Source organism: Hippoglossus stenolepis, chromosome 15, assembly GCF_022539355.2.
Source record: "Hippoglossus stenolepis isolate QCI-W04-F060 chromosome 15, HSTE1.2, whole genome shotgun sequence".
Classification (NCBI taxonomy): Eukaryota; Metazoa; Chordata; class Actinopteri; order Pleuronectiformes; family Pleuronectidae; genus Hippoglossus; species Hippoglossus stenolepis.
This window is the reverse complement of record NC_061497.1, coordinates 11,409,406-11,433,389: the sequence shown is the minus strand read 5'-3', so window position 1 is coordinate 11,433,389 and position 23,984 is coordinate 11,409,406. Positions and strand designations below refer to the sequence as shown.

The following is a 23,984-nucleotide window of genomic DNA, read 5'->3' as shown; positions in this document are numbered from 1 at the left end:
CATGGAGAAGAGCCATCGCAGCCTCACTGCATCTGGCTAATACTGCTGGAAAAATGCTGGGGCAGAGCTGCGATAATGAAGTAACTACCTGCCTTTAAGAGCCACTCTTTGCCCCCATTAACAATTATTAAGAGAATGTTCTATGCCGAGTCATATAAAATCTATTTTAAATTAATACGGCCATTATTTTTAGACAGAAAGCTCCTTGTGCTTTTTAAAAAATCCCCTAATGTCCAATAAAAGTAAAGTAGAATATTATTATGCATTCAATGTTCTATAGAAACCAATGTCCCCTGTCTCTTTTTTGTAAATAACAAAAAAATAAAAATAAAAACTATATAATCTCCACTTGTTCCAAATGAACAAAATAGAAAAAAACTTATTTCTAGCAAAGTACAATCGGCAAAGAAATTGACTGTAATATCATCAAATGTTTTAAATGACTGCAATAGCTAAATAGTTTTAGAGAGTTTTTTGAACTCTCTAAAACTATTCTTCATTGATTTTTAACTCCCAAAGTTAAACTATTAAAACAACAAACATGGACTATAACACAGAATCAAACTTACCTGGTACCTGGCCGTGTATTAATCAATGAGATACACTCCGAGAAATCAATCTGCAGCTTTGCACTGATTTTAAAGCCTTTCCCCAAATTTTCCAGGGTGATGAATGAATTTACTGGACAATGGTTTTAGCTTTCCCCTTTCTGTAGATGAATCATTAACCGAGAGAGGGGTAGTCCATTTCCTTCAGTTAATGAAGTCTACCCACAGTTCGCTCCTGAACCAAAGTAATCGCAACCTAAAGTTGGAAGAGAATGAGTCGGGAACTGACTAAACTTTAATCTCATCTCATTTTAAATCTTAAACAAGGTTCACATTTTGAAGTTCCATCATGCAACTTTCATTTCACCAGTGGAATAAGTTTTACCAAGTGAGGAAAAGACTTAATACAACCGAAATTCAAATACATGTTTTTTTTAATATCCAATCATCACTACAGTGTTTATATGTGATTCAACATTCAAGAGGCCCAATAAAAAAATATGGGAAAGTTAAGACTTTATATTGACTTCGATAGCTGGAGGTGAAAGCTTGTGTACTTAAATGTCTTGTAATAGATGAGCCAGAACTCGCACTGCACCTTTCTCCTCAGACTGGATGTTTCGAGTAAGTACGTGAAATCATTTCAAATACAGACTAATTGTTTTCATTCAAGTATATTGTTTAATACTTCGTGAAGCACAAACTGCTGCATCCATGTTGAACACAGGGCTTCTACTTAACTAGATGTTTGACTGACTGCAGGACTAAACTATTCATGAAGTCAGGTGATCCTGTGCTCAGTTAAAAGTGACCACGTATGTTGACTTGCAACTGTTGGAACACTGATAACTTTACCATCAAAGGCGTCATCTTTCAGACATTAAAAACTATTTATCTGTTTCTCTCTCTCTATATATATACACTACCTTTTCAGCATTTTGGTTACGTGCACCAAAACAACAGGATTATATTTTTCATGTTTCTGTCTCAATTATGTACTGCATGAGTATACACTACCGTTCAAAAGTTTGGGGTCACCCAGACAATTTTGTGTTTTTATCAAATGAGTTGCAAAATGAATAGAAAATATAGTCAAGACATTGACAAGGTTAGAAATAATGATTTTTATTTGAAATATTAATTTTGTTCTTCGTTAAAGAATGCTCCATTTGCAGCAATTACAGCATTGCAGACCTTTGGCATTCTAGCTGTTAATTTGTTGAGGTAATCTGTAGAAATTTCACCCCACGCTTCCTGAAGCACCTCCCACAAGTTGGATTGGCTTGATGGGCACTTCTTGCATACCCTACGGTCAAGCTGCTCCCACAACAGCTCAATGGGGTTGAGATCTGGTGACTGCGCTGGCCACTCCATTACAGACAGCATACCAGCTGCCTGCTTCTTCCCTAAATAGTTCTTGCATAATTTGGAGGTGTGCTTTGGGTCATTGTCCTGTTGTAGGAGGAAATTGGCTCCAATCAAGCGCTGTCCACAGGGTATGGCATGGCGTTGCAAAATGGAGTGATAGCCTTCCTTATTTAAAATCCCTTTTACCTTGTACAAATCTCCCACTTTACCAGCACCAAAGCAGCCCCAGACCATCACATTACCTCCACCATGCTTGACAGATGGCGTCAGGCACTCTTCCAGCATCTTTTCACCTGTTCTGCGTCCCACAAATGTTCTTCTGTGTGATCCAAACACCTCAAACTTTGATTCGTCTGTCCATAACACTTTTTCCAATCTTCCTCTGTCCAATGTCTGTGTTCTTTGCCCATATCAATCTTTTCTTTTTATTGGCCAGTCTCAGATATGGCTTTTCTTTGCCACTCTGCCTAGAAGGCCAGCATCCCGGAGTCGCTTCACTGTAGACGTTGACACTGTCGCTTGCGGGTACCATTTAAAGAAGCTGCCAGTTGAGGACCTGTGAGGCGTCTATTTCTCAAACTAGAGACTCTAATATACTTGTCTTCTTGCTGAGTTGTGCACCGGGGCCTCCCACTTCTCTTTCTACTCTGGTTAGAGCCCGTTTGTGCTGTTCTCTGAAGGGAGTAGTACACACTGTTGTAGGAAATTTTCAGTTTCTTCGCAATTTCTCGCATGGAATAGCCTTCATTTCTAAGAACAAGAATAGACTGGCGAGTTTCACATGAAAGTTCTCTTCTTCTGGCCATTTTGAGAGTATAATCGAACCCACAAATGTGATGCTCCAGATACTCAACTAGCTCAAAGGAAGGCCAGTTTTATAGCTTCTCTCACCAGCAAAACAGTTTTCAGCTGTGCTAACATAATTGCACAAAGGTTTTCAAGGGTTTTCTAATCATCCATTAGTCTTCTAAGGCGATTAGCAAACACAATGTACCATTAGAACACTGGAGTGATAGTTGCTGGAAATGGGCCTCTATACACCTATGTAGATATTTCATTAAAAACCAGACGTTTCCACCTAGAATAGTCATTTACCACATTAACAATGTATAGAGTGTATTTCTGATTAATTTAATGTTATCTTCATTGAAAAAAACAGTGCTTTTCTTTGAAAAATAAGGAAATTTCTAAGTGACCCCAAACTTTTGAACGGTCGTGTATATACAGTATATATATATATACATATATATGTATATGAGGACAAAAGTTTTGATGCTGAATGGAAGCAAAATATCGTATCATCATTTATCATTTGCTTAAAGAAATGAATGCCATATTTTGACAGTCTTTGTACAGTCCTCAAACAAAATATTCTGATCCGGGCATTTTCAGAAATGGCACGTACGTCTGAAATGTAACAAGATGTGTCAAAAATGTTGAGTTCACGGCGAATGGGTTTATCCTCACATTTAGTGTTCTCTCGGCCACATCGAAACACAGTCTCGTACACGGCTGCATTCAACTGAAAAGGTAAGAATGATGACTTTCTTAAATTGAATGAATATTCTACTGGTTTTGGTCCTAGTCAGTAGGAGAAGGTCAGTTTGTTTGATGTGTTCTAATTCAGGATGAATAGTTATAAATGTACTATGATGAAGCTACAACTTACTTGAATTTCTTATTGTTTCTTACGCACATGCCTTTACAGCAAATCACTCACAGGTGACATGAAATGCACATCTGGATTATGTTTAACGTTTATATGAGAACGGTAGCATTTGATTTCTAAATTGCCAGTGTGTACTTACATTTTCTAAACAGAGATTTATCTCTTTTGACCAGAAAATAATATTTAGATGGGTGTTGACACTTTCTAATTTGTCTTTTGACTTGTGTCAGATCTCAGCTGTATCCCATTTTTGTACGTTTTATCTGGAGGTTTTACAAGATGCCTGGAGCACAGATTCTACTGTTCCTGCAGAGTCTGACGCGTAGGAAACCTCTGGAGCCCGAGGGTGAAGAGTCCAACTTTCGCCGGTGCCTGACCACCCTTGACCTGGTGGCTCTGGGGGTCGGCAGCACACTTGGGGCCGGGGTGTATGTGCTGTCGGGAGAAGTTGCCAGAGCCGTGGCCGGGCCGAGTATCATTATCTCTTTCCTGATAGCGGCAGTGGCCTCAATATTTGCTGGACTGTGTTATGCTGAATTTGGAGCTCGTGTTCCCAAGACTGGCTCTGCCTATCTCTATAGCTATGTGACTGTGGGAGAGATTTGGGCTTTTATCACCGGCTGGAACCTGCTGCTGTCTTATGTCATCGGTAAAGACTGTTTGTTTTTCAATTTGTGTGTGCAATAATCTCTTCAGTAGATGCTGCAGCCTCTCTTTCCTCATAAACCACCTGATGTGACAAGTCTCAAGTTTGAAATAAAAGAAATCATTTATGAATATCTATGTGAATTGACCCATTTTGTGTCTCCTCCTCATTCACTGTTTATTAGGGACATCGAGTGTAGCCAGGGCATGGAGTGGGACCTTCGATGACCTCATTGGAAATGTCATCGCCAACTCTCTGGGCAAACAGGCTGCGATGGGTTTACCTGGATTAGCTCCTTACCCAGACTTCTTTGCAGCTGCTCTCATAATGCTCCTGGCAGGCGAGTTTCATTATCAAATTTTTTGTTGTAATTTTTCTGATCTTTGTTATTTCAATGTCTAAAATAAAGAGGGGGAAATTATTGTTGATGCATTTTTAATATTTTATTGTATTTTTGATGAGTGAAATTTCATGTTGTTCAAATACACGTCTGACTTTATATTTGTGTGCTTTCTTTGTAGGGATTCTTGCATTTGGTGCGAAGGAGTCGGCCACAGTGAATAAGGTTTTTACTGCGGTTAACGTCCTGGTGCTGCTGTTTGTTATCACCTCTGGTTTCATTAAGGGTGACATCAACAACTGGTACATCACTGAAGACACTATCATAAGTGCATATGAGTAAGTATCATTAATATGAAAAACATGCTTCACCTGCAGACCACAGAAACAAATTAAAATTAAATTCCTACCTTTTACTTTGCCGTGTTTGGTAAAACATAGTTTACAGGCTGTTAGTGTTAAATATTAAACTGACTAAATATGGGTTTCAAATATTTAAATACCAATTAGTTTGTAAAATATTATTATATGTTCTCTGCAGAAACCACACGTCACTGAATGATACCTCCAGATATGGCAGTGGGGGATTTCTCCCTTTCGGCTTTGAGGGTACATTAGCGGGTGCGGCCACTTGCTTTTATGCATTCGTCGGATTTGATTGTATTGCCACAACAAGTAAGTTCAAAGAGGTTCCGCTGTTACATAATCAGAATGAATTTCAGACGTATACTCACGCGGTACATAATTGAGACAGAAACATGTAAAATATAATCCTGTTGTTTTGGTGCACGTAACAAAAATGCTGAAAATGAAATGTAGTATAGATAAAGACCTTTTACACATGAGCAGTATTTACTTTGTTGGACCACACTTACACACACACTGTACATGCAAGTGCAGGCAAAACATGTGTATAACTTCAATATGTATAACTAAATGGGTTTTTCTATAGGTGAGGAGGTTAAAAACCCACAGAAGTCGATCCCTCTTGGCATCGTGGCATCTCTCCTCATCTGCTTCTTGGCCTATTTCGGTGTGTCTGCTGCCCTGACTCTCATGATGCCCTACTATTTGCTCAGTGTTCACAGCCCACTGCCTGCAGCCTTTACATACATCGGTTGGGGCCCTGCGAAGTACGCAGTGGCTGTGGGATCCCTCTGTGCACTGTCAACCAGGTATGAAGCACACTGGGTCTTTCACAAACCAGATTCTGTTCCACTGATCAAATTCAAAAAATATTTATTCAATTTGACACTGTCCAGTTAGTGAATTGGTATTTTACATGAGTAGAAATACATTATCGTTGGCTGACATGTAGAATACTCACAGTAAAGGAAGATCACAGCAATCCCAGTTGTCGTTGATGGAGTTATCTGAGTTTATTCCTCGCAGCCTTCTCGGATCAATGTTCCCGATGCCTCGCGTTATCTTTGCCATGGCCAGGGACGGACTTCTCTTCACACCGCTCAGCAAACTCAGTGACAGACAAAGTCCTGTCATAGCAACCCTGGTGTCAGGGGTTGCAGCAGGTAAACTTCACACAATATACATCACAGTAATGAACTGTCTTTTCTCTGTGTTTCTTTTAACAAATCCCTTCCTGTTTTGAACCTAATTGTTCATCCTCACGCTCATTGCTCAACACACACACTACACGGATTCTAAACAGCTAAATGTATTTATTTAGAGGAGGGACAATATTTGGCAAAAGGTTAATGTTTTCCTTTTCTAGCTGTATAGTACAGAGCAGAGTTAATCTGCACAAACTGTTCCATAGCTGATGAGTTCAAGCGCACAGTCTGCCTTTGACTGTAAATACACTTTCTCTGTGAGCCCTGTAGTGACAGGTCAGCCGTGTCCAAAACAACTGTAGAGGCACATGAACTTTGAGACCAACACCTGGACTAAGCTATAGTTGAAATACAGTTAATTGGAATGAGTGTCAGATGATATTATGTAAATGCTTCTTCTTCTTCTTCTTATTGTTATTATTATTAATGTCTTTTCAGCTATCATGGCATTGGTGTTTGACCTGAAGTCACTGGTTGACATGATGTCGATTGGAACCCTCTTCGCCTACACACTTGTTGCCATATGTATCCTCATATTAAGGTATGAGTCATCATAATAAAACATGTCGGATATTATTACTGTAATCTAAATAGCTATACTCTGAAATTTGTTAGTGATGTGTCTAATGAGGAGTGTGGCAAGCTATACAGCAAAACCATATCAACAATAGAGAATGCTGTGGTTTGTGTGGAACTGAATGCCTATTAACAGTCTTACAAGTATTTGAGTGGGTGGTTATGATAATCTTGGCGATGAAATTAAAGAGAGTCCCCTTTACCTGGAAAAATAATCAGAACACATTTTCAAGGTTGAAAGATTGTAAAAACAGTGCTATTGTCAAAATATACTGGTAATTGGCCCCAGTAGTGAGCTCATCACTATAACAGCTTGCTGATACTGTGGAGTAATTATCAGTTTCAGTGAGCGATATTTGCAAATCATTATAAAACAACATGTCAATGGTTAGAAACATTAATATTACACGTGGTTGACATAAACTTGTATTCACACAAGAATAAACTCCTTGTTTAAATCACAGTTATATTTTGTGTATAGAGAGAATGCTATATTAACCCATTGCCTGGGTACATTTATTGACATTTCCTCACTTTGCAGATACCAAGCAGACCTCAGTGAAAATTCCGGACGCAGCGAACCAGATCCTTTTACCATTCATGAAGTCTTCAGTCCTCCCTCACAACCAACTTTACGGACGTCAAAAAATGTCTCTGTTCTAGCTGTTTTTACTGGTTAGTGATTCTTCTTCCTGTCATCCTTTAGTATTTTTTTTACATATAGATGACTTCCATCGGAAATAGTAATTGGAACTTACATTGATCTCTCCAGTCTTTTTAGCTATCATCCTGAGCCTCCTCATATCTGGAGCTGTAGACTCCCTGCAGGCCCTGGAGTGGTGGAGTTTACTCTGCGTCTCTGTGATCGTACTGATTCTGCTACTCATTATCTTGATCATCTGGAGACAACCACAAAGTTCAACAAAAGCTGCTTTCATGGTACATCTCATCTATCTTAAAGTGTCAATCTCAAAGATTTTTTTAATAAATAAATGTTTGTTAAATCACTATCTATCGCTGAACTAAGCAACACAGATCTGATTGAGCCTATGGCCCATGGCCCTACATGCCAACAACAGACAAAGGCATTGCATTGTCTTTGCCATTGAGCTTAGAGCTACTGATAGGAACCATTAAAAATGCATCGAGCAAACAGTGATTTTCTGCTAATCAGTTTGAAATATTGCTGGGACTTCAATGTGTTTCTTGCAACATTAAAGTTTAAACAGGGAATTTGACTATATATTTAATTTAATTACATTTTTTTAATTTCTCCTTTTTCTTATGCATAGGTTCCATTTGTGCCATTGCTTCCTATATTCAGCACCATTGTCAATGTCTACCTTATGGCTCAGCTTGGATCGGACACATGGATCCGCTATGCAGTGTGGATGGCAATAGGTATGTGAACAATATCTCTACAAAACGCACGTTTCATTGTCACAAAATGTGTAACAACATCAAATAACACGGGCCTGACCATGTGTGGTGTGTCTTTTCTTTCAACAGGTTTAATCATCTACTTTTGTTATGGGGTTCGGCACAGTGTGCAGAAAGAAAGGCTTCAACATTCCCCCAATCAAGTCCAATTTCACAGCATCACCACTAATACAGTGCCAAACGAACCTGGACAAGATTACAATGGCTAAACCGTGGTTGATGAGAATATTCACTGGGCACAATGAAGCATTTCAGTCATGACCTCTGACCTCTATGTTGTTTCTGTTACCTGTGAGATTAAATATATAGAAAACATTTACTCAAGTCTTTTAGAATAAATAAATAAATAAAGACATTTTATAAGTTCCAAAAGAAAACATTTTGCAGGTTTGATGTTAAATGCTGTAAATAAAAATTTGTTTTGTTATGGCACCTGCATTCCCTTTATACACTGTACTCACAGTACTTCACATATATGTATGTGTAGCTGTTTCAATGTTTTCATAAATGTATGCTAGTTTATAGCCAACTAATGTTGTATTTGTACTATTCTTTTAGCAATATGTACGTTGAATAAACATGAAAAGAGAGTCTCATCTGCTCCTACTTCCATCTTTCTTTCTTCCCCCTTGTGAGAACCTCGGTAACACATTTTTACCTCCACACGATGTGACACGTTCTGATAAAATGCCAGATTCATGTCCAACACGTGATAGGAACTCACGAGGGGCGTCCTGGTTTGAGGAGGGCGCAGTTTAAATAGCGCACCGTGTGAACCCGGGTCAGCCAATCAGGGAGGGAGAGAGAGCGCGGAGCTCTAGCCAATCGACGACTTGCCCTGCAGGGGAAGCGCATTGTTCAAAAAACCAAACTCAGTCGGGTGAAGCTCAGCTGAGACTCCAACTCACGCTCAGTGCAGGATCCGATTCACAGGGACGGATTCAGTTCAACACTGTTTCTTCTCTTCCGCTAACTTAGGCACATTTAGAAACAGGAAACCCGGCGCTCCTCGCTCTTTGAAGGCTTCGAGGTAAGTGGAATCCATCTTTGCTACAGGCTAAACAACAATAAAGCTGTTAGCTGCAATAAAGCTGTAATCGCTGTATAATAACAACATACAGTGCTTTTATTCTGTCAGTGTTTAGTTTGGTTTGGTTACAGCTTCTCGTGTTGGTTCATTCACGACCTTTTATTTAACGTGTTCACGCTCTTAGTGTAACGTTGAAACGTGTGACTCCTCTTTTCATCATACGTGTCCAGTAGCTGAGAGGAAGTTAGCCTGCACGCATACACGCGGCTGCATCTAAAGTTAAACTCTCTGCTTCAGTTTCATCAATGTTTCTGTTCATTTCGATTCTGAGATTCAAATGCAGCAAAGCTTAAAAAAAAACCTGCCACGACAGGCTAGAGACCCGCGAAACTATGTTCCTGAAGAACTGCTCGAGCAGGTACTCGGAAAGGAAAACAAGGGCTTCTGTGTGTTTCCTCAGCTCGTGTCATGGCACACCCCTAACTCTCACTGATCCTCCCCTCCAGCGAGGTGCTGCCTGAAGACTATTGGAGTTAAACACTTAACACAAACACACGTATCATTCGAAGGTTATTTTGGATGACACGTGTTTTACATTCTCTCCTGTGTAACAACAGTTTCGATAGAGTTTTCAGAAAGACCTTGCTAACAGACGTGACTCTGGCCGAGCTCCTCCTGTGTGGGGGTGGGAGGGACGTTTTCCATAAAGACAACAAAAAAAACCAGTTCACCTTTAGCAAGATAAACAAAAGAAGGACAAACTTCATGTCTGGAGGAAAAAAGTCATGATACTACTTTTTTTTTTAACGTTTATGTTCTTCAAGAAGTTTCTACTATCCCCAATCAGTTAACATTGAAGTCTTTTCTATTTAATGAATTCACAAGGCTTTCTACAATTCTGTTTCCACTCACTCTAATGGTGTATTGAGTTTTAATTGATAGGGAAAAGCTTCTTTTGATTTCAGCTGAAGGCTGCAACATAATAATAATGTGAAATAGAGTGGTACTCTGTAGAGTTAATGCCTCCGCCAAGGTCAACTTGTATTCAAAAAGCTGTAACAGCTTTCATACACTCTTAGATATCACTTCCCAGAATATGCCAGATTCTCTCAATGTTAATGAAAGTGAGAAAAAAAAAATCCTGGATCCTTCCACTAAGTTTCATGAAACTCCATCCATTTGCTTCTGTGTAATCTTGCTTACAACAAACAAACCCACAGGCAGACAGGAGTGAAAACATAACCTCCTTGGTAGAGGTAAAAATATGAAGGTGGTCTGAATACTTTCCAAATGCACTGTGTGTTGTGATTACTGTCTTACTAATGTTCTGTTTTCTTGCAACAGGTAAGCATGGCACTGTCTTTGTCGTCCCCGTGCGTGTACCCCTTCGATGAGGAGGAGGAAGTGGCTGTGTTCGAGTCGACGGCAGCAGAGTTTGGGGGCCTGTCACGACCACGTCTTCCTGAGCTCTCTGTGATTTCCCCTGGCCTTGATCCCCGGCCGTCCATTTTAGAGCCGGTAAGTGAAGACTCTGTCTCTGCAATGTACCCAGCGAAGTTTTCATTTAAAAAAAATGGTTTGTTTACATTTCACGTTTTTTGATGTGCTCAATGAATGAGCACATCAAAAAATCCATGTTAGAAAACTGCCATTTAATGTCTTAAATCTGTCTGTCCAGAAACTATCAGTGAAATCTGGATTGGTGAGACAAGGAAGTGGTGAAGGAAATGCAGACAGGGTGAAGGTGTATCTGCGCATTCGACCTCTAACTGAGATGGAGAGAGAGAGGGGAGAAGAACAGGTGAGACTTTTCTACAGTCACACAATAACTGCAGTTATACTGCATGTGTAGTAAATGATATACTTATAGCTTTTTGTAAATAAAGTACATCCATTGGTTACGGTATGGTTCGCTGTGCTCATCAATGTTCACTCTTCATTTCAGGGTTGTGTGGCTGTCCAGGATGAAGAGACTCTGCTGCTCAAAGCTCCAAAGGAGTCTCAGAACATGAGGACTGCAGAGAGGGGCATCACCCAGAGCATGCACAAGTTCAGTTTCTCTAAGGTACACCTGTGCTCTGTGTTTATATAATGCACATAACACCTGCTGTTGATCCGAAATTATACTGATTTAGTTTTTTAAAAAAGAGGAGAGAAATAGTGGTGCTGGTGGGAGGATTACCTATGGAAGTGAACAATAATCTAAACAGGTTTTTCATTAATGACACTGAAAACATTGATGGATAAATATGGGCTTATGAGTTTGAATAGCAACCAATGTCAGTAATTATCTAGGAGAACACCTGTGTAATGTCCATGTCCAATTTAATAGACCACATTTTTAAAAAATACTATCCCTCTTTCATAGATCTCTGGAGCAGAGACCACACAGCAGCAGTTTTATGAGAGCACGATGAAGAAGATGGTGAAAGACGTGCTTCAGGGAGAAAACCGACTCCTCTACACTTATGGTGTCACCAATTCTGGAAAGACGTACACCATTCAGGGTAAGATGTTATTATTTTACTAATAAAGCCCAGGTTTGGTAACAGTGTTAGTGTTTACAGCTCTATAAAACATGTTTGTTTGTACTTTGACTTACAGGCAGTGGTCGAGAGTCAGGCCTCCTGCCCCGAGCTTTAGCGTCTCTCTTCAGGAAACTGCAGGGTCGCCTCTACGGTGCCATGGACCTGAAGCCTGTCATGTATCAGGATGTGAAACAGCTGGAACCCAGTGAGGTCAGGGTGGAGGAAATCCGCAGAAACTCTCTGCTCAAAGAGGTAAACTGAAGAAACGGTTAATGGTTCCTATGATATGAAACGAAACATGGAACTTCCTTTTTGTTACAATGTGTCAGAGACAGTGTCTGTAGCTTTATGACAGATATGTGTTAGTAATGTACTTTTGTATATTTCTGTCCCATAATCCTTGCATTGACTCTTATTGCAAAGTTTAAATTTCAACAAATCATCATGATCTTTGGCATAGAAAAGAAATTCCTTCCAATTCAATGCCAACTAAAGTGCAGTGGGCTCAGTTTTGATTGGTTTAAGCCTTAAAACAACAAAAAAAGTATATTATTTATCCAAGTGTAGAGAGATTTATCTTTCTGTCAGAGTGAGATCTCATGTGTCACTCTAACAGTTGGCTATCATTAAGGAGATCAGTATCTTTTTTCACAGATAGGAGCTGATGTTCTCCCCTTGTGTGTTTCAGGATGAGAGTTTCATTTCTCGTCGAGTTGGTACCACGACAAACGGGGACAGCGGCCTCGGAGGCGTCTCCTCTACTAGTCACATGGCCAGCTTGCTAGAAGGTGAGGAGGAAGTGTGGAGTATTGTGTTGAACAGACCTCAAATTCACATCCAAGTAAAATTTAGAATGAATTTAAATGCACATTATAAACCAGCAACTGATCCAGATGAATAGGGGTGGGCACTAAAACCAGGTACTAAATGGACCCCCAACATTTTTTGGAGAGTGTGGTATAGATACACTGCTATGGATTTGCCAAATTACCCTTTTATCATTGTTAGGAAGATTTAAAGGACGAAATATCTCTTTTTCCCAGCCTGTGTTCAGGGTGAGGGCAGCTTTCACACGCTGCAGCACCATGGAACACACACAGGCTCAGTGATACTGGCAGGGAGAACTAAATGTTTAAAAGGGTGGTTACACTGTAGTAGAGTCTATGTTGACAATAGACTCACACAAGTGCAACACATCTTCTGCATGCAAGGACGGGGTCACAAGCCATCCGTGGAAACAGGCAGTGAAAGTCCAACACATTCAGATAGAGAAAAGCAGATTTCAGCCACCAAGCTTGTAGTTTTTCTGTCGTTTCTGCGATATGTTATGTATGTGAGAAGCCTGGGTCACACATAGTTAACTAGATTAAACAAACATTAGATAATTAAAAATAACATTTAGCCAACAGGTTATGTGTGCATTCATGTACTGATACTTTCAGGTCAGATCCTGAAAGCATTTACGTTTTGAAGCTGTGGACAGTTCATTATTTTTATTATGTTTTTGCTGTCTCTGTAAAACGGATCTTTGACTCTCTGCAGACACAGACAGTGTTTGTCTGGAGCCCGACAGCCTTTCACACTCTGGAGGGGACGACCTGGAGGAAGGCATGCATTTCTCTATTTGGGTTTCCTTCTATGAGATCTACAATGAGTTCCTCTACGATCTGCTGGATGTGTCGCCCTCCATGCAGCCCAAAAAGAGAGCCACACTGCGGCTCAGTGACGACAAGCAGGGCAACCCTTATGTGAAAGGTAACGCTGACTCATTCACCTGAAAGATATGTACTTTAAATGGAGTTACTCTAGTATATATCAGATTAAACCTGGTGAAGCTCAAACCCATTATGCAACTTCTTTCAAGCAAGAAATGTTAAACAAAACCATGGAATAGATTAAATAATCTATCTAATCTCAAATACTTCTTTTGTATGATGTTAGTATGTTTGCTTTCTTGTAACTTTGACTTTTCATGGGTTAGGGTTTTGACATTTTTTTCCCTTCTTGTTATGTCAGATCTCTCCTGGATCCAGGTCCGCAGTGCAGAGGAAGCGTGGAGGATTCTGAGGGCCGGACGTCGCAACCAGAGCTTCGCCAGCACTCACCTAAACCAAAACTCCAGCCGCAGGTACATTGTGTTAACAGTTGCCCAAAAAACATTATTTTGATTCATTTTGTCAGACTGGTTCAATCTCTAATCCTAAATTTATCACCTTCACAGCCACAGCATCTTCTCCATCCGTGTCCTGCACATCCGCCCGGAGGCCATTTCAGGCCAGACCATGCACATCAGCGAGTATGTTGCCCTATTTTTACTTATTCAATTATACTGTCATTTAACAAGGTATTTGCAGATATTAGAAATAATAGATTTTTAGCCTCCTTCAGAAGTAGACCCTCAAATAAATAAATAAAAATACAAGTCAAAACACTTTAAGTCTTCTAGCCTGCCACAGGGGCTATCATTAGTTATAGAAATGTTTTTATGTCCCTAGCGTCCAAAAAAATATAGCACTCTTACTATTGTGTGTACTTATGTGTCAAATTCACCATTATTAATTATTGCAGCAATGACAAAACCGACATTCATAGACTTAAATAAATAATTACAGGTCTTATCACTGTTTTTATTAAATTGCTTTAAATTATTAAATAGCTTTCTATGTGGTATTACAATGTCTACAAGTATTGAATTTGTGAACTCTGCAGAAATCCTGATTTCAATTTAGCTTTATAAAGATGATTAAACAGGGCTCTGTCTCCTCTTTAGACTGACCGTGTGCGATCTGGCTGGGTCTGAACGCTGTAAGGAGCAGCGTAACGGAGAGAGGATGAAGGAGGCCAACAACATCAACACCTCCCTTTTAACACTGGGACGCTGTATTGCTGCTCTGAGGAACAACCAGAACAACAAGTACGTGCTTGACCGTGACTTATAAAAGTTCTGTGGTGTTGCTGTAGTACATCTTGAGCTGTTTGAGAAAAATGTATCATGCTACTGCCTACACAGATCACGGCCTCCTCAAGTGGTGCCCTTCAGGGACAGCAAACTGACCCGGGTGCTGCAGGGTTTCTTCTGTGGCCGAGGAAGCTCCAGCATGGTGGTCAACATCAACCCATGTGCCTCCATCTACGACGAGACCCTCCAAGCCCTCAAATTCTCGGCCATCGCTACCCAAGTAGGAAACCCTCTTGTACATCTAACTTCTGTGAATTTTTTTTTTTGATGACAGAGTTAGCAATAAGACAAAATGTACCTTAAATATAATTTCAGCTGGTTCATGGCCCATCCACAAAGACCAGAGTGGCCTACATCCTGTCTCTGCTGCGCGAGCCAACAGGACATGGTAACGACAGCACGGTGCTGGAAGAGGACGAGGATGAGAGTGATGCTGAAGATGGAGATATCACCATGTTAAATACTGAGGTAACATCCTCTGTCATTGTACAAGAGAGCTAAATATGTACTATCCCCACAACCGCTTTATAAAACCGATTTTCTTTGCAATACATGTTAATTATCAAAATAATCAAGATATTGCAGTTAAGGTTTTTAACAGTTCTGTGTATTTCAATGACCACCTACATGATGCCTTTAAGATCAACTAAAATGAGAAATAACAGTGAATGTGTAGAAGGCACTTTTTTAGGACGTGGGCACTGTTTCTAACAGCCGACTCTACCTTATTCAGGCCTTACTTCAGGCCATTGATGTTCTGAAGAGAGAGGTGCATCGCCAGCGGGAGGAGAAAGAGGCTCTTGAAGCAAATGTGAGGGAGCAGGTGGTCTCCGAGATGATGGAGGTCATCACTGGGATGCAGGACGGCTTCAGGTGAGTGAGCATGTTAGGGTACAACCCCCCTCACTTTCTGTTTTCAGGGTGCATTTTTAATAACTATTTCTAACAATGTTTTCATTATGAAACTTGAAATTCATGTGATTTTAAAAAAAAGAAAATCCACTCTACAGGAAATTGTAACATTCAGATGATTAGAAAACTTTGAGATGAATACAGATATTAAGTCTTGATGTCTTTTTATCTTATAGTGAGACCTTGGCGGCAGAAAGGGCTCTAATGGAAGAGCGGTACGAGGACAAGATCACTAACCTGCAGAAGCATTTGAAGAAATTCTACAGTGAGGAGCTGCAGGTGAGACTTCGTGATGAGCTCATTTCAGTTTCCGTCAGTGTTATCGATTCACACAATCTGTAAAATCTGCACTTAACTTTACTGAAATATTTCCTGAATGCATTATTTCTAATAGTGTATCTGTGCAGTAAGATGTATGTGCTATAAGTTTTTCTTTGAATCGGTTCTCTCAGGAGCGTGACCAGGCCATTGAAGCTTTGTCTGAGGCCCTTGAAAAATACAGGGAAAGTGGATCAGTGTCCATGCTGGTGCCAGAGGAAGACGGGCCTCGGCGTTCTCGGCGCCTCACCACTCAGACAGAACCTGGCAAGCTGCAGGCCGACCTCAACCAGTGCCGCGCTGAGCTGTTCACCAAGACGCAAGGTAGATTGTTGCTGGAAGTCTGCTCGGATTATGTGTTGGTGTTAAGTGGTGATGGTAATTCACTGTCTTGTTCTGTTTGCTGATGCAGAGTTGACAAAGCTTAAGATGCAGCTGGAAGTGCCGGGCTCATCAGGGACCCTCACCAGTGCCGCTGACCGCAAGCTCGAGGAGGGTCAGCGGGTCAGTCACCAACACAGATGCAGTTTTTGTTTTGCTCCATGGGAGTCTACACCTTTTTCTAGAGTATGAAAATTCTGACTCTTTCCCAACAGAACCTGCGTCAGCTGCGTCTGAATTTGCAGAGGCTGGGGATGGACCTCCAGTCTGCTGAACGAGCCTGCTGTCGCAACACAGGGGGGGAGCGGCTGCGTCAGATGTTAAATGCTGCAGAAGAGACCCTCGCCAAACAGGTAAAACCACACATGCATGGTACAATACTGTATATTGTTATTTCTGCTATTATATAAGCAAATTGAATAGGGTGTTCTGTGTGGGAGGAAAAAATCATTAACTTAAACAATGAAGCTCTTAAAATGAGATTCATTATTTTGTTGGTGACACTTTAAATTACACCAAGCTTAAACTGAATAATCCAATAAAATGTTTCACTTATCATTTTAGTGTAATAAGACCAGTCTCATATTGTAATTCTTAAAAATCTTTCTTTTTACCTCAAACATAAAGTAAAAGTAGGTGAAGCTGCGCTGAACCCAACATACTGTTGTCCCTGTAACGACAGCATGTAAGTTTCCCTTAGCGCAGTTTGGACAATAACTACATTTCTCCTTCCGTTGATTCTGATCATGGATGCTCTCTTTAGATAACCTGTAATTCAAAGTAATATTTAAGGGGCCTCTTCTTGAAGTGCAACTCTCAATTTGAAATACTTTGTTTTTCTCTCCCTCTCCTCTCTTCATTAACAATCGTGATGCACAGCCAGCTTTTAAACTAAATTAGGATTCATAACATCTGCACCAGGTGAAAACTGCAAAAGCATGTTCAAGAGCTGCGTTATGCCTCACTCGCTGTCACCTCACCTCCAACCCTACCCTTCACCTTCACCTCCTCCTCTGTGGCCTCGTCTAACACTTTTCACTGACTCCTTCTTAGGACCACATCATGGCGGAGCTGCAGAACGGCCTGACGCTGGTCAAAGCCGACTTGAGGCGGAAGGCGGACACCCTGGCCCAGATTCACACAATCCAGCCCCAGATGCCCCCGTTTGGCTTTTCTCCCTCCACTGCAGAGGGATCCTGTACGAGGAAGGGCTGTGGGGCCACTGCAGTGTTTAATGCTGAGAACCGGGCTCCACAGAAACGACCATTTTTCCAGTCCCTGTTCCCGACACGCACCCCAACACGTAAATACAACACTCGTGCTGTTGGGGAGGGAAACGTCACCCCCTACTCGCGGATCTTGCGGTCTCGTCAGCAGTCGCCACCTCCCAGCCCGGTCCCCACCCCTCGTAGTCTCAGGGGGAAGTACTGAGCTTACTAAAGGCTCAGAGGAAATCATATTTTTTTATATTATGCAAGTCATACATGCTGGTAACTTTATAGTAGTTTTATATTGTTTTTATATATACTCACTTTGCAGTGCAGTTAACTCAGTTATGCCAAATACAGTTATAATGTTCATGCCAGTGCTTTAAGTAAGGTTGCAGTAGAGTACCGAGGCAATGGAGGTTTTTCGTGAGCAGTGTGATAATTGTGGATTGTATGGTGATAGAACATTGGTGGAATTTGTCGCTACCCCTGAAATTCCTCCTCATGCCTTTACTATGAGTATCTTTCAGTTTTCACAATAAAATTAGATAGCATAATTTATAATTTATTTAGTCAGGGGAAAAACAATTTGTCCAAGAATTTGTTCCCTGACAGTTTTAATTTGAATTTTTCACTGTATTCAAATCTACTTTTAACTCACTGCAGTGTTTCTGTCTACAAGAAAAAAAAACAAGTCTTTGCATAGCTGTGAGATTTATTTACACTATTTACATATATACAGTGTTGAGGCATCGACATGTGACTGAAAGTCAAAGCATGACGTGTTTGTGTGTTCTTGTTCTACATGTTTATGTAAATAGTACCAAGTGTCTCTTTTCCCTCTGTGTCTGTGATGGACCTTTTTGTGTGCTTTTTTTTTTTTTCCTCCATTACCAAGGCAATAAATTCTACTAAAATTGCCTGTGTCTTAAAGAATCTGTTCAAAAAGTCCACAGTCTGTCACCTGCATTGATTTACAGAACTGATCAGGATTGCAAATTGTACAAACAAAAGCATTTTTAATGCCATAAACAATTTTGTATACAAACAGGAAAATCCTCGCAACAGTCCATCAACCCTGTCAAAGTTTCATGTCACAGGCTGCACAAATTGTCTGTTTCAAGGTCAGTGAAGAGCAGGTTGGGGGTCAAGGTGTGAAGGAGATGAGGTTCAGAGGAGACACCCTCCTGACTGGAGTGTTGTTGTTCGAGAGCGGTGCAAACAGATCCGCTGAGGGCGTCTCAATCTGATCTCGGACCTGTGAGATCTGCCTCAACAAAGCTTTTCCCTCTTCACGTGCCTACAGACGAGAGTGACCATCAACACCAGTTAGTGTGTTACTGCTATTTACTACAACTACAGCTAGGAAAGGCATCAGCTCAGATTATACAGGTACACTTACATCATTGTAGTCGCAGCAGCGCTGAGCGCAGAGAGAAGCTTCATCGTAGAGCTTGTTCTTGAAATAGTATTGACCCAGGTACCGTAGGGCTGTGCTCACCTCAGCGTGCTCCAGTTGTTCCTGTCGTGACAAGATTTTATTAGAATTAGATTGCGTCCAAACAAATACAGTACATGGCCTAAAGTATGTGGACACGTGGATATTACATTTGTGATAATGTATTACTGCTAAATCAGGGTTTAATCTGCTGCTATGACAGGCTCAACTTTTATGGGAAAACTTTCCACAAGGTTTTGGATCATGGCTACAAGGATGTACTCGTTCAAATTGATCCCAAAGGTGTTGGATGGGGTTGAGGTCATAGCTACTGTCTTAGATAGTTCTTCCAAACCAAATCAAAACTATTTTAAGGGTCCTGACTTTTTGCAGAGAGAAAATGTCATTCTGAAACAGGAAATGTCTGTTCCCCAAAACTACTACCACTAAGTTGAAAGCAAATTATTGTCTAAAATATCTCTGTATGCTGATGTATGAATATTTTCTTTACTCCAACTATGTTTGTGCATATGTATTCAGAGACTTTGAAATGCTTACCCCACAGGAGAAAATATCTTGGATGTAAAGCATGTAACACTGGGCAGCATCATCAGACTCATTCAGCTGTTCATGGAGCCTAATAGAGGAATAAGACATATAGATTAAGCAACTGTTTCTCAACAAAACAAATGTTGACATGACAACCGAGAGAAAATGCTACAGTCTCAGAATATGGTGACACTTACTTTGCTAATTTGAGGAGAGCCATTTTCTCTACATCTCCAACAGAGTACGCCCTCCAGTAACACTAAACAAATACATGTAATAAAATATTTCATGTCATAAATCAAACAAGTCAGAAACAATGAATTTATTACATAAACCAGGGTGCATTCACAGTTGCAACATACAAACCTTCTTGGCTTCCACTTGCTGTGACAGTTTTTCGTAGCTTTCACCCAGTGCAACTAACATGCGGGAGTCATTAGGCCTACAAGAGAGCATCATGGTATGTCAATGCAAACATTATATTTATAAATTATCCACATATAGTTACAATGTTTCATTTACTGAAACATCATAATCTAAATCCTCTTAGAAAAAATCCATACCTGAGCTGGTGAGCCTTTCGATAATAGTACAAACAGTAAAAGGGCATCTTCAGGATCTCATACGTCTGACCTAAGCCATACCAGGCACGGTAGTCACGCTTGTTCACTTCAATAGCATGCCTGTGAAATGTAAAAAAACAAAACATGAAGCAATGCTCACAATGCCAATTCAGAAGGTCTGAAACCTACTGCATAATTAGAAGTTCTAGAAATAAGCACAAACTCTGACCTGTAGGCCTGAATGGCAGCTGAAGTGTTCTTCATTTCCATGTACTCGTGGCCCATGAGAGTCCAGGCACCAAGGCAGCGAGGGTTCAGTTTAAGGGCCCGCTGGAAGTACAGGGCTGCTTTCTCATGCTGAGAGCGTAAGCTGTAATAGTTACCTGTGGAGGAGACATGTGATTTATTCGAGCATACATGAGTTGGATTTTTTCACAATATCTTATGACTCCACAGGTTGATAATCCCGAAGAATAATAAAAACTTGAACTGTTTTTAATTAGTAAAAACCTTTTGCTGTCTACTTTAGTTTATGTTAATCATTTAGAAGTAGATATTAATTTCTTACAAATAAAGTGTCATCACTTGTAAAACTTTTCATGTTTAATATTTTAAAAGATAAATAAAAAACATTTATTTAAATTATAATTCTGTTTCCAGATGAAGTGGATTCAACAAATCATCGCTTCAATTTAGTGAACAGAGGTTTTTGATCTGATCAGCTCAATGCTTACCGATGACACAGCACGTCTCCACTCTGTACTTGTCGATCTCCACCAGGTTGTGGGCCAGGTAGCTCAACTCTGGCTTCATGCTCTGTGGAAAAGATCATTATCATCAGTTCCTTTCAATAGGGCCCCATTCCCTAAGATCATCTGCTGAAAACTAGTGAACTCCTGATGTAATTTAAAGGTCAAACAAAAACATCAAATTGTTATAGTGAAGCCTTTTGTCAGGAAGCATCTGTCCCACTCAAGGGTGATATTATCTGGACTGTAACCACCACGTCAAACAGCTGAGGGAAAACATCAAAACACACTTCTTCATCAACAGGGTATCACATTACAAGCAGTGAACTCACCTTAACATAGAGCAGGTTGGAGAAAGTGTCCATGTTGTCAATGCGATATGGGTCCTGTTCCCGCAACTCGTTGAACAGAGCCAGAGCTTGGTCGATATCTGGAATGAAAGAAGGCAGAGTGCTATAAGACTCAAACTTGCTCCAATAACATGGTTCTGACGGCCTTAAGTCCCATTAGACAGGTTCAAAGTTGAACCTCTGATGTTGTGGTAGGCCACAGCGATCTGGGAGATGATGTAGGTGCTCTTAGAAAATCCAGCCTCAATGAGGTTTTGGTATTTCTGCAATGCTTCCTTGATCATCTGCAGCTCTGTGTACATGTGGGCCATGAAGAAGTCTTTGATCCAAACATCTGGCAGAGACAGTGACTTCAGCTGTGGAGAAAATCAAAAGACAGGGCAAGTTTGATGGCATCATTTCACTCCCTTTAAATTACCTGACACTGTTCACGTTCTCGGATTGGATATGTAAAGTTTAGCTTAAACGCAATGAGGCTGGGTTTTGAGGACTTATTTGGTTGTGTAAATGATTACTAATGGACTGTGCATATGAAATCAATGACAAAATGATATGTTAAATGTCTAAAAATGTGTAAAATCAAGCTGTAGTTACCATTTCAATATTGGTGACAAGGTTACTGAGCTCCAGCCAGGCTCCCCAGTGAAGAGGAAGTGCATGAATTGCCTCAACAAACACTTCAACGGCCTCCTTTAGCAGATCCAGCTTTCGTAGCACCACCCCATACCTGCCATACATTCACATATTAATGCACACATAATAGAGCTTATCAGAAGTATCCAATCTGGGGGAAAGTGTGCACAGTTTGCTGGAAATGTTCTTACAAGTACAAGGTGAAGCCGTCCAACTCTCCTGCATTGTGCTTCTTACTGAGCTCAACCCTCAGCTCTCGCAGGGCTTCATTGCGAACCTGACCCTTCTCCAGGGGGCCTGGAAACACGTAGAAAAACACATAGAAATTCAGTGTAGGAGGGAAACAAAAGTACCTTCAATTCTGTTATTAGACCAAACGGAAAAGTCCTCACCCAGGCTGTCCACCGTCTCATCGTCCTTCTTTTTTTCACCTGACTGCAGACAAAGAAGGACACTTTTCAAAATGGTTCACATTTCCTATATTCAACCTAAAAGCAGTCCTGTGATGAAATGAAAACAAAGATCTAAAGAATATCGATATGTTGGCATAGCAGATATGTATAGAATCTTACCAGGTAGCGAGAATACATATAAAGGAAATAGGCCTTCTGACTGCAGCAGCCTTTCAGGAAGTAAGCAGAACGGTCATACTCTTTCAGGTCAAAGTAGGATTTAGCCAGTGTAAGTGCATCCAGGTCTTGAGCATCATCCTGTATTTTGGACAAACAATGAGCAAGAAAAGTCATTTTAATCATCTTTAATGAGTCAGACCTGATATTAACATCCATCCTGAGTGATCTGATCACAAGTGGTCAGCACTAAGTTCAGCTCTGAATGCACCCAAACGTGTCCAGTGAGTTTTGAGATTTGATCCCCACATGTGAAGGACCACCTACCCAGCTGACGACCTCCCCTCTACAGTTTCACAATGACCAGAACATATTTCCACGCTTGTCAGTCTTCATACATACACTGATCACCACATGATTGATACTTTATTTTTTGGTAAAATCTTTCTTCACAGCCCTTTGCACGCTATTACTTAACTACAGCCACACCAATGGACAACTGGTTGTGGCTGATTAGTGTATGTGAATCCACACATGAACACACACCAATATGATTTCCAACTGTAAAACTACTTAGTGGGTTTTAATGTGATAGAATGATAATAAATAAAAGCCAGAAAAGCCTTGGCCCCTGCCAGTGTGTACACACCTCAGTGAAGGGAGCGGATGGGGGTAACTCATCTTTAGGGAGTCGGTCCAAAGCAAAGGCCAACTCAGAAGCCCTGAAAGGTAAACATGGGTTCAGCATGAGACAAAACTATTATGCAGATGTAAAACACCATCACTATACATGTATCTGAATAGTTAGCAGCTGGGTTATGTACTATTTCAACTGATGCTGCTTTAGCTCTGTGAACACAACACTTAGTCATTTAACGTCTCTTCTTATCTGAAATGTAACGATAACAGGCTGTGTAGGATGTATTGTGGAAACAGCATTAGCTACATTGATAAAACGACACTTGTCAACAGCACGGCTAACCTAGCTAACAGGCAGCTAACAGTCCGTTATAGAGATAACAGAGCAGAGATACAGGCGGAGAGTGACACGGTGGTCTCAGTAGGTCTCACCACTTGCCGCTGTGCAGAAGTCCTCTTTCTTTACAAAGCGATATCACTGTTATTAGCTGTTTCTTGATTTGCACCAGGTCCCCAAACTCACAGCAGAGAGCCGCCATTTTCATATTTCGGCAAGCGAGCGTCTTATTGGATGGTTGGAAGTTACAAAGAGATAGTCCCGCCTACCAGGAGTGACATCACTTCCTTCCTCGCACTGACAGAATGAGCCATAGATCATTTATTAAAAAAGAGAAAGAAAAACCAGACACAGCAGTTTAAAATAGAATTAAATCAAATTTTTTAAAATTTGTATAGATGATATATATAGATAGATTATATATATATTGTAAATAGATGATAGATTTTTATGATTATTATAAATTGGTGAGGGGAATTAATTAAATGTGATGAGAGGTTGAAAACTAATGGTAAATGTAAAAATATCAGTTGTTGTTATATTGTTACAGTTGGTTTTTACAATGACTGTAAAAAGTTTCAAAGAATATTTCAAATTTGACAAAACCCTTAGATACTACTCTAAAGTAATAGTAAGTTTGCTGATAATTTTTTGTTTCCACATC

At 40.4% G+C, this 23,984-nt stretch overlaps 3 protein-coding genes across 4 annotated transcripts; 2 read left to right on the top strand and 1 right to left on the bottom strand.

Moving 5' to 3' along the window:
- The first annotated feature begins 3,864 nt into the window (after positions 1-3,864).
- zgc:175280 (cationic amino acid transporter 2 family protein) lies at positions 3,865-8,366 on the top strand. The gene is made up of 11 exons (XM_035179185.1): positions 3,865-4,234; positions 4,416-4,571; positions 4,753-4,909; positions 5,112-5,245; positions 5,523-5,745; positions 5,963-6,099; positions 6,580-6,682; positions 7,259-7,392; positions 7,490-7,656; positions 8,010-8,118; positions 8,227-8,366. The coding sequence occupies exons 1-11, from the start codon at positions 3,865-3,867 to the stop codon at positions 8,364-8,366; spliced, it is 1,830 nt and encodes a 609-aa protein (XP_035035076.1).
- A 643-nt stretch (positions 8,367-9,009) lies between these two features.
- kif20a (kinesin family member 20A) lies at positions 9,010-18,413 on the top strand. 2 transcript variants are annotated; one of them, XR_007034871.1, is made up of 20 exons: positions 9,010-9,187; positions 10,532-10,705; positions 10,866-10,988; positions 11,133-11,252; positions 11,556-11,694; positions 11,792-11,967; positions 12,404-12,503; positions 13,258-13,470; positions 13,732-13,843; positions 13,937-14,011; positions 14,486-14,629; positions 14,726-14,894; positions 14,990-15,142; positions 15,408-15,547; positions 15,763-15,865; positions 16,039-16,228; positions 16,317-16,408; positions 16,501-16,638; positions 16,913-16,970; positions 17,339-17,419. XR_007034871.1 is itself a non-coding variant. In XM_047343597.1 (19 exons), the coding sequence occupies exons 2-19, from the start codon at positions 10,538-10,540 to the stop codon at positions 17,714-17,716; spliced, it is 2,733 nt and encodes a 910-aa protein (XP_047199553.1). In that variant the 5' UTR covers positions 9,011-9,187; positions 10,532-10,537; the 3' UTR covers positions 17,717-18,413. The 2 variants fall into 2 exon arrangements, 1 of the variants encoding a protein (XP_047199553.1); XM_047343597.1 differs by lacking the exon at positions 16,913-16,970 and having other exon boundaries at positions 9,011-9,187; positions 17,339-18,413.
- An 82-nt stretch (positions 18,414-18,495) lies between these two features.
- Positions 18,496-23,572, bottom strand: cdc23 (CDC23 (cell division cycle 23, yeast, homolog)). Its single transcript, XM_035179111.2, has 16 exons — positions 23,416-23,572; positions 22,994-23,066; positions 22,348-22,485; positions 22,168-22,210; positions 21,967-22,072; positions 21,737-21,869; positions 21,321-21,498; positions 21,125-21,222; positions 20,778-20,859; positions 20,273-20,426; positions 20,044-20,163; positions 19,847-19,922; positions 19,678-19,739; positions 19,490-19,568; positions 18,896-19,015; positions 18,496-18,793 (listed from the first exon to the last, which is right to left on the bottom strand). The coding sequence occupies exons 1-16, from the start codon at positions 23,526-23,528 to the stop codon at positions 18,641-18,643; spliced, it is 1,728 nt and encodes a 575-aa protein (XP_035035002.1). The 5' UTR covers positions 23,529-23,572; the 3' UTR covers positions 18,496-18,640.
- Between the last annotated feature and the right edge of the window lie 412 nt (positions 23,573-23,984).

Bases quoted from the DNA above. Each gene is read 5' to 3' on its own strand.
- zgc:175280 (XM_035179185.1), top strand. From the start codon at position 3,865: ATGCCTGGAGCACAGATTCTACTGTTCCTGCAGAGTCTGACGCGTAGG. The intron at 4,235-4,415 runs GTAAAGACTGTT...ACTGTTTATTAG, and splicing joins GCTGCTGTCTTATGTCATCG to GGACATCGAGTGTAGCCAGG. The intron at 7,393-7,489 runs GTTAGTGATTCT...TGATCTCTCCAG, and splicing joins TGTTCTAGCTGTTTTTACTG to TCTTTTTAGCTATCATCCTG.
- kif20a (XM_047343597.1), top strand. From the start codon at position 10,538: ATGGCACTGTCTTTGTCGTCCCCGTGCGTGTACCCCTTCGATGAGGAG. The intron at 11,968-12,403 runs GTAAACTGAAGA...TGTGTGTTTCAG, and splicing joins GAAACTCTCTGCTCAAAGAG to GATGAGAGTTTCATTTCTCG. The intron at 14,630-14,725 runs GTACGTGCTTGA...CTGCCTACACAG, and splicing joins AGGAACAACCAGAACAACAA to ATCACGGCCTCCTCAAGTGG.
- cdc23 (XM_035179111.2), bottom strand. From the start codon at position 23,528: ATGAAAATGGCGGCTCTCTGCTGTGAGTTTGGGGACCTGGTGCAAATC. The intron at 22,486-22,993 runs GTGTGTACACAC...TCCAAAATACAG, and splicing joins CATCCGCTCCCTTCACTGAG to GATGATGCTCAAGACCTGGA. The intron at 18,794-18,895 runs GTAAGTGTACCT...TCTCGTCTGTAG, and splicing joins GCTGCTGCGACTACAATGAT to GCACGTGAAGAGGGAAAAGC.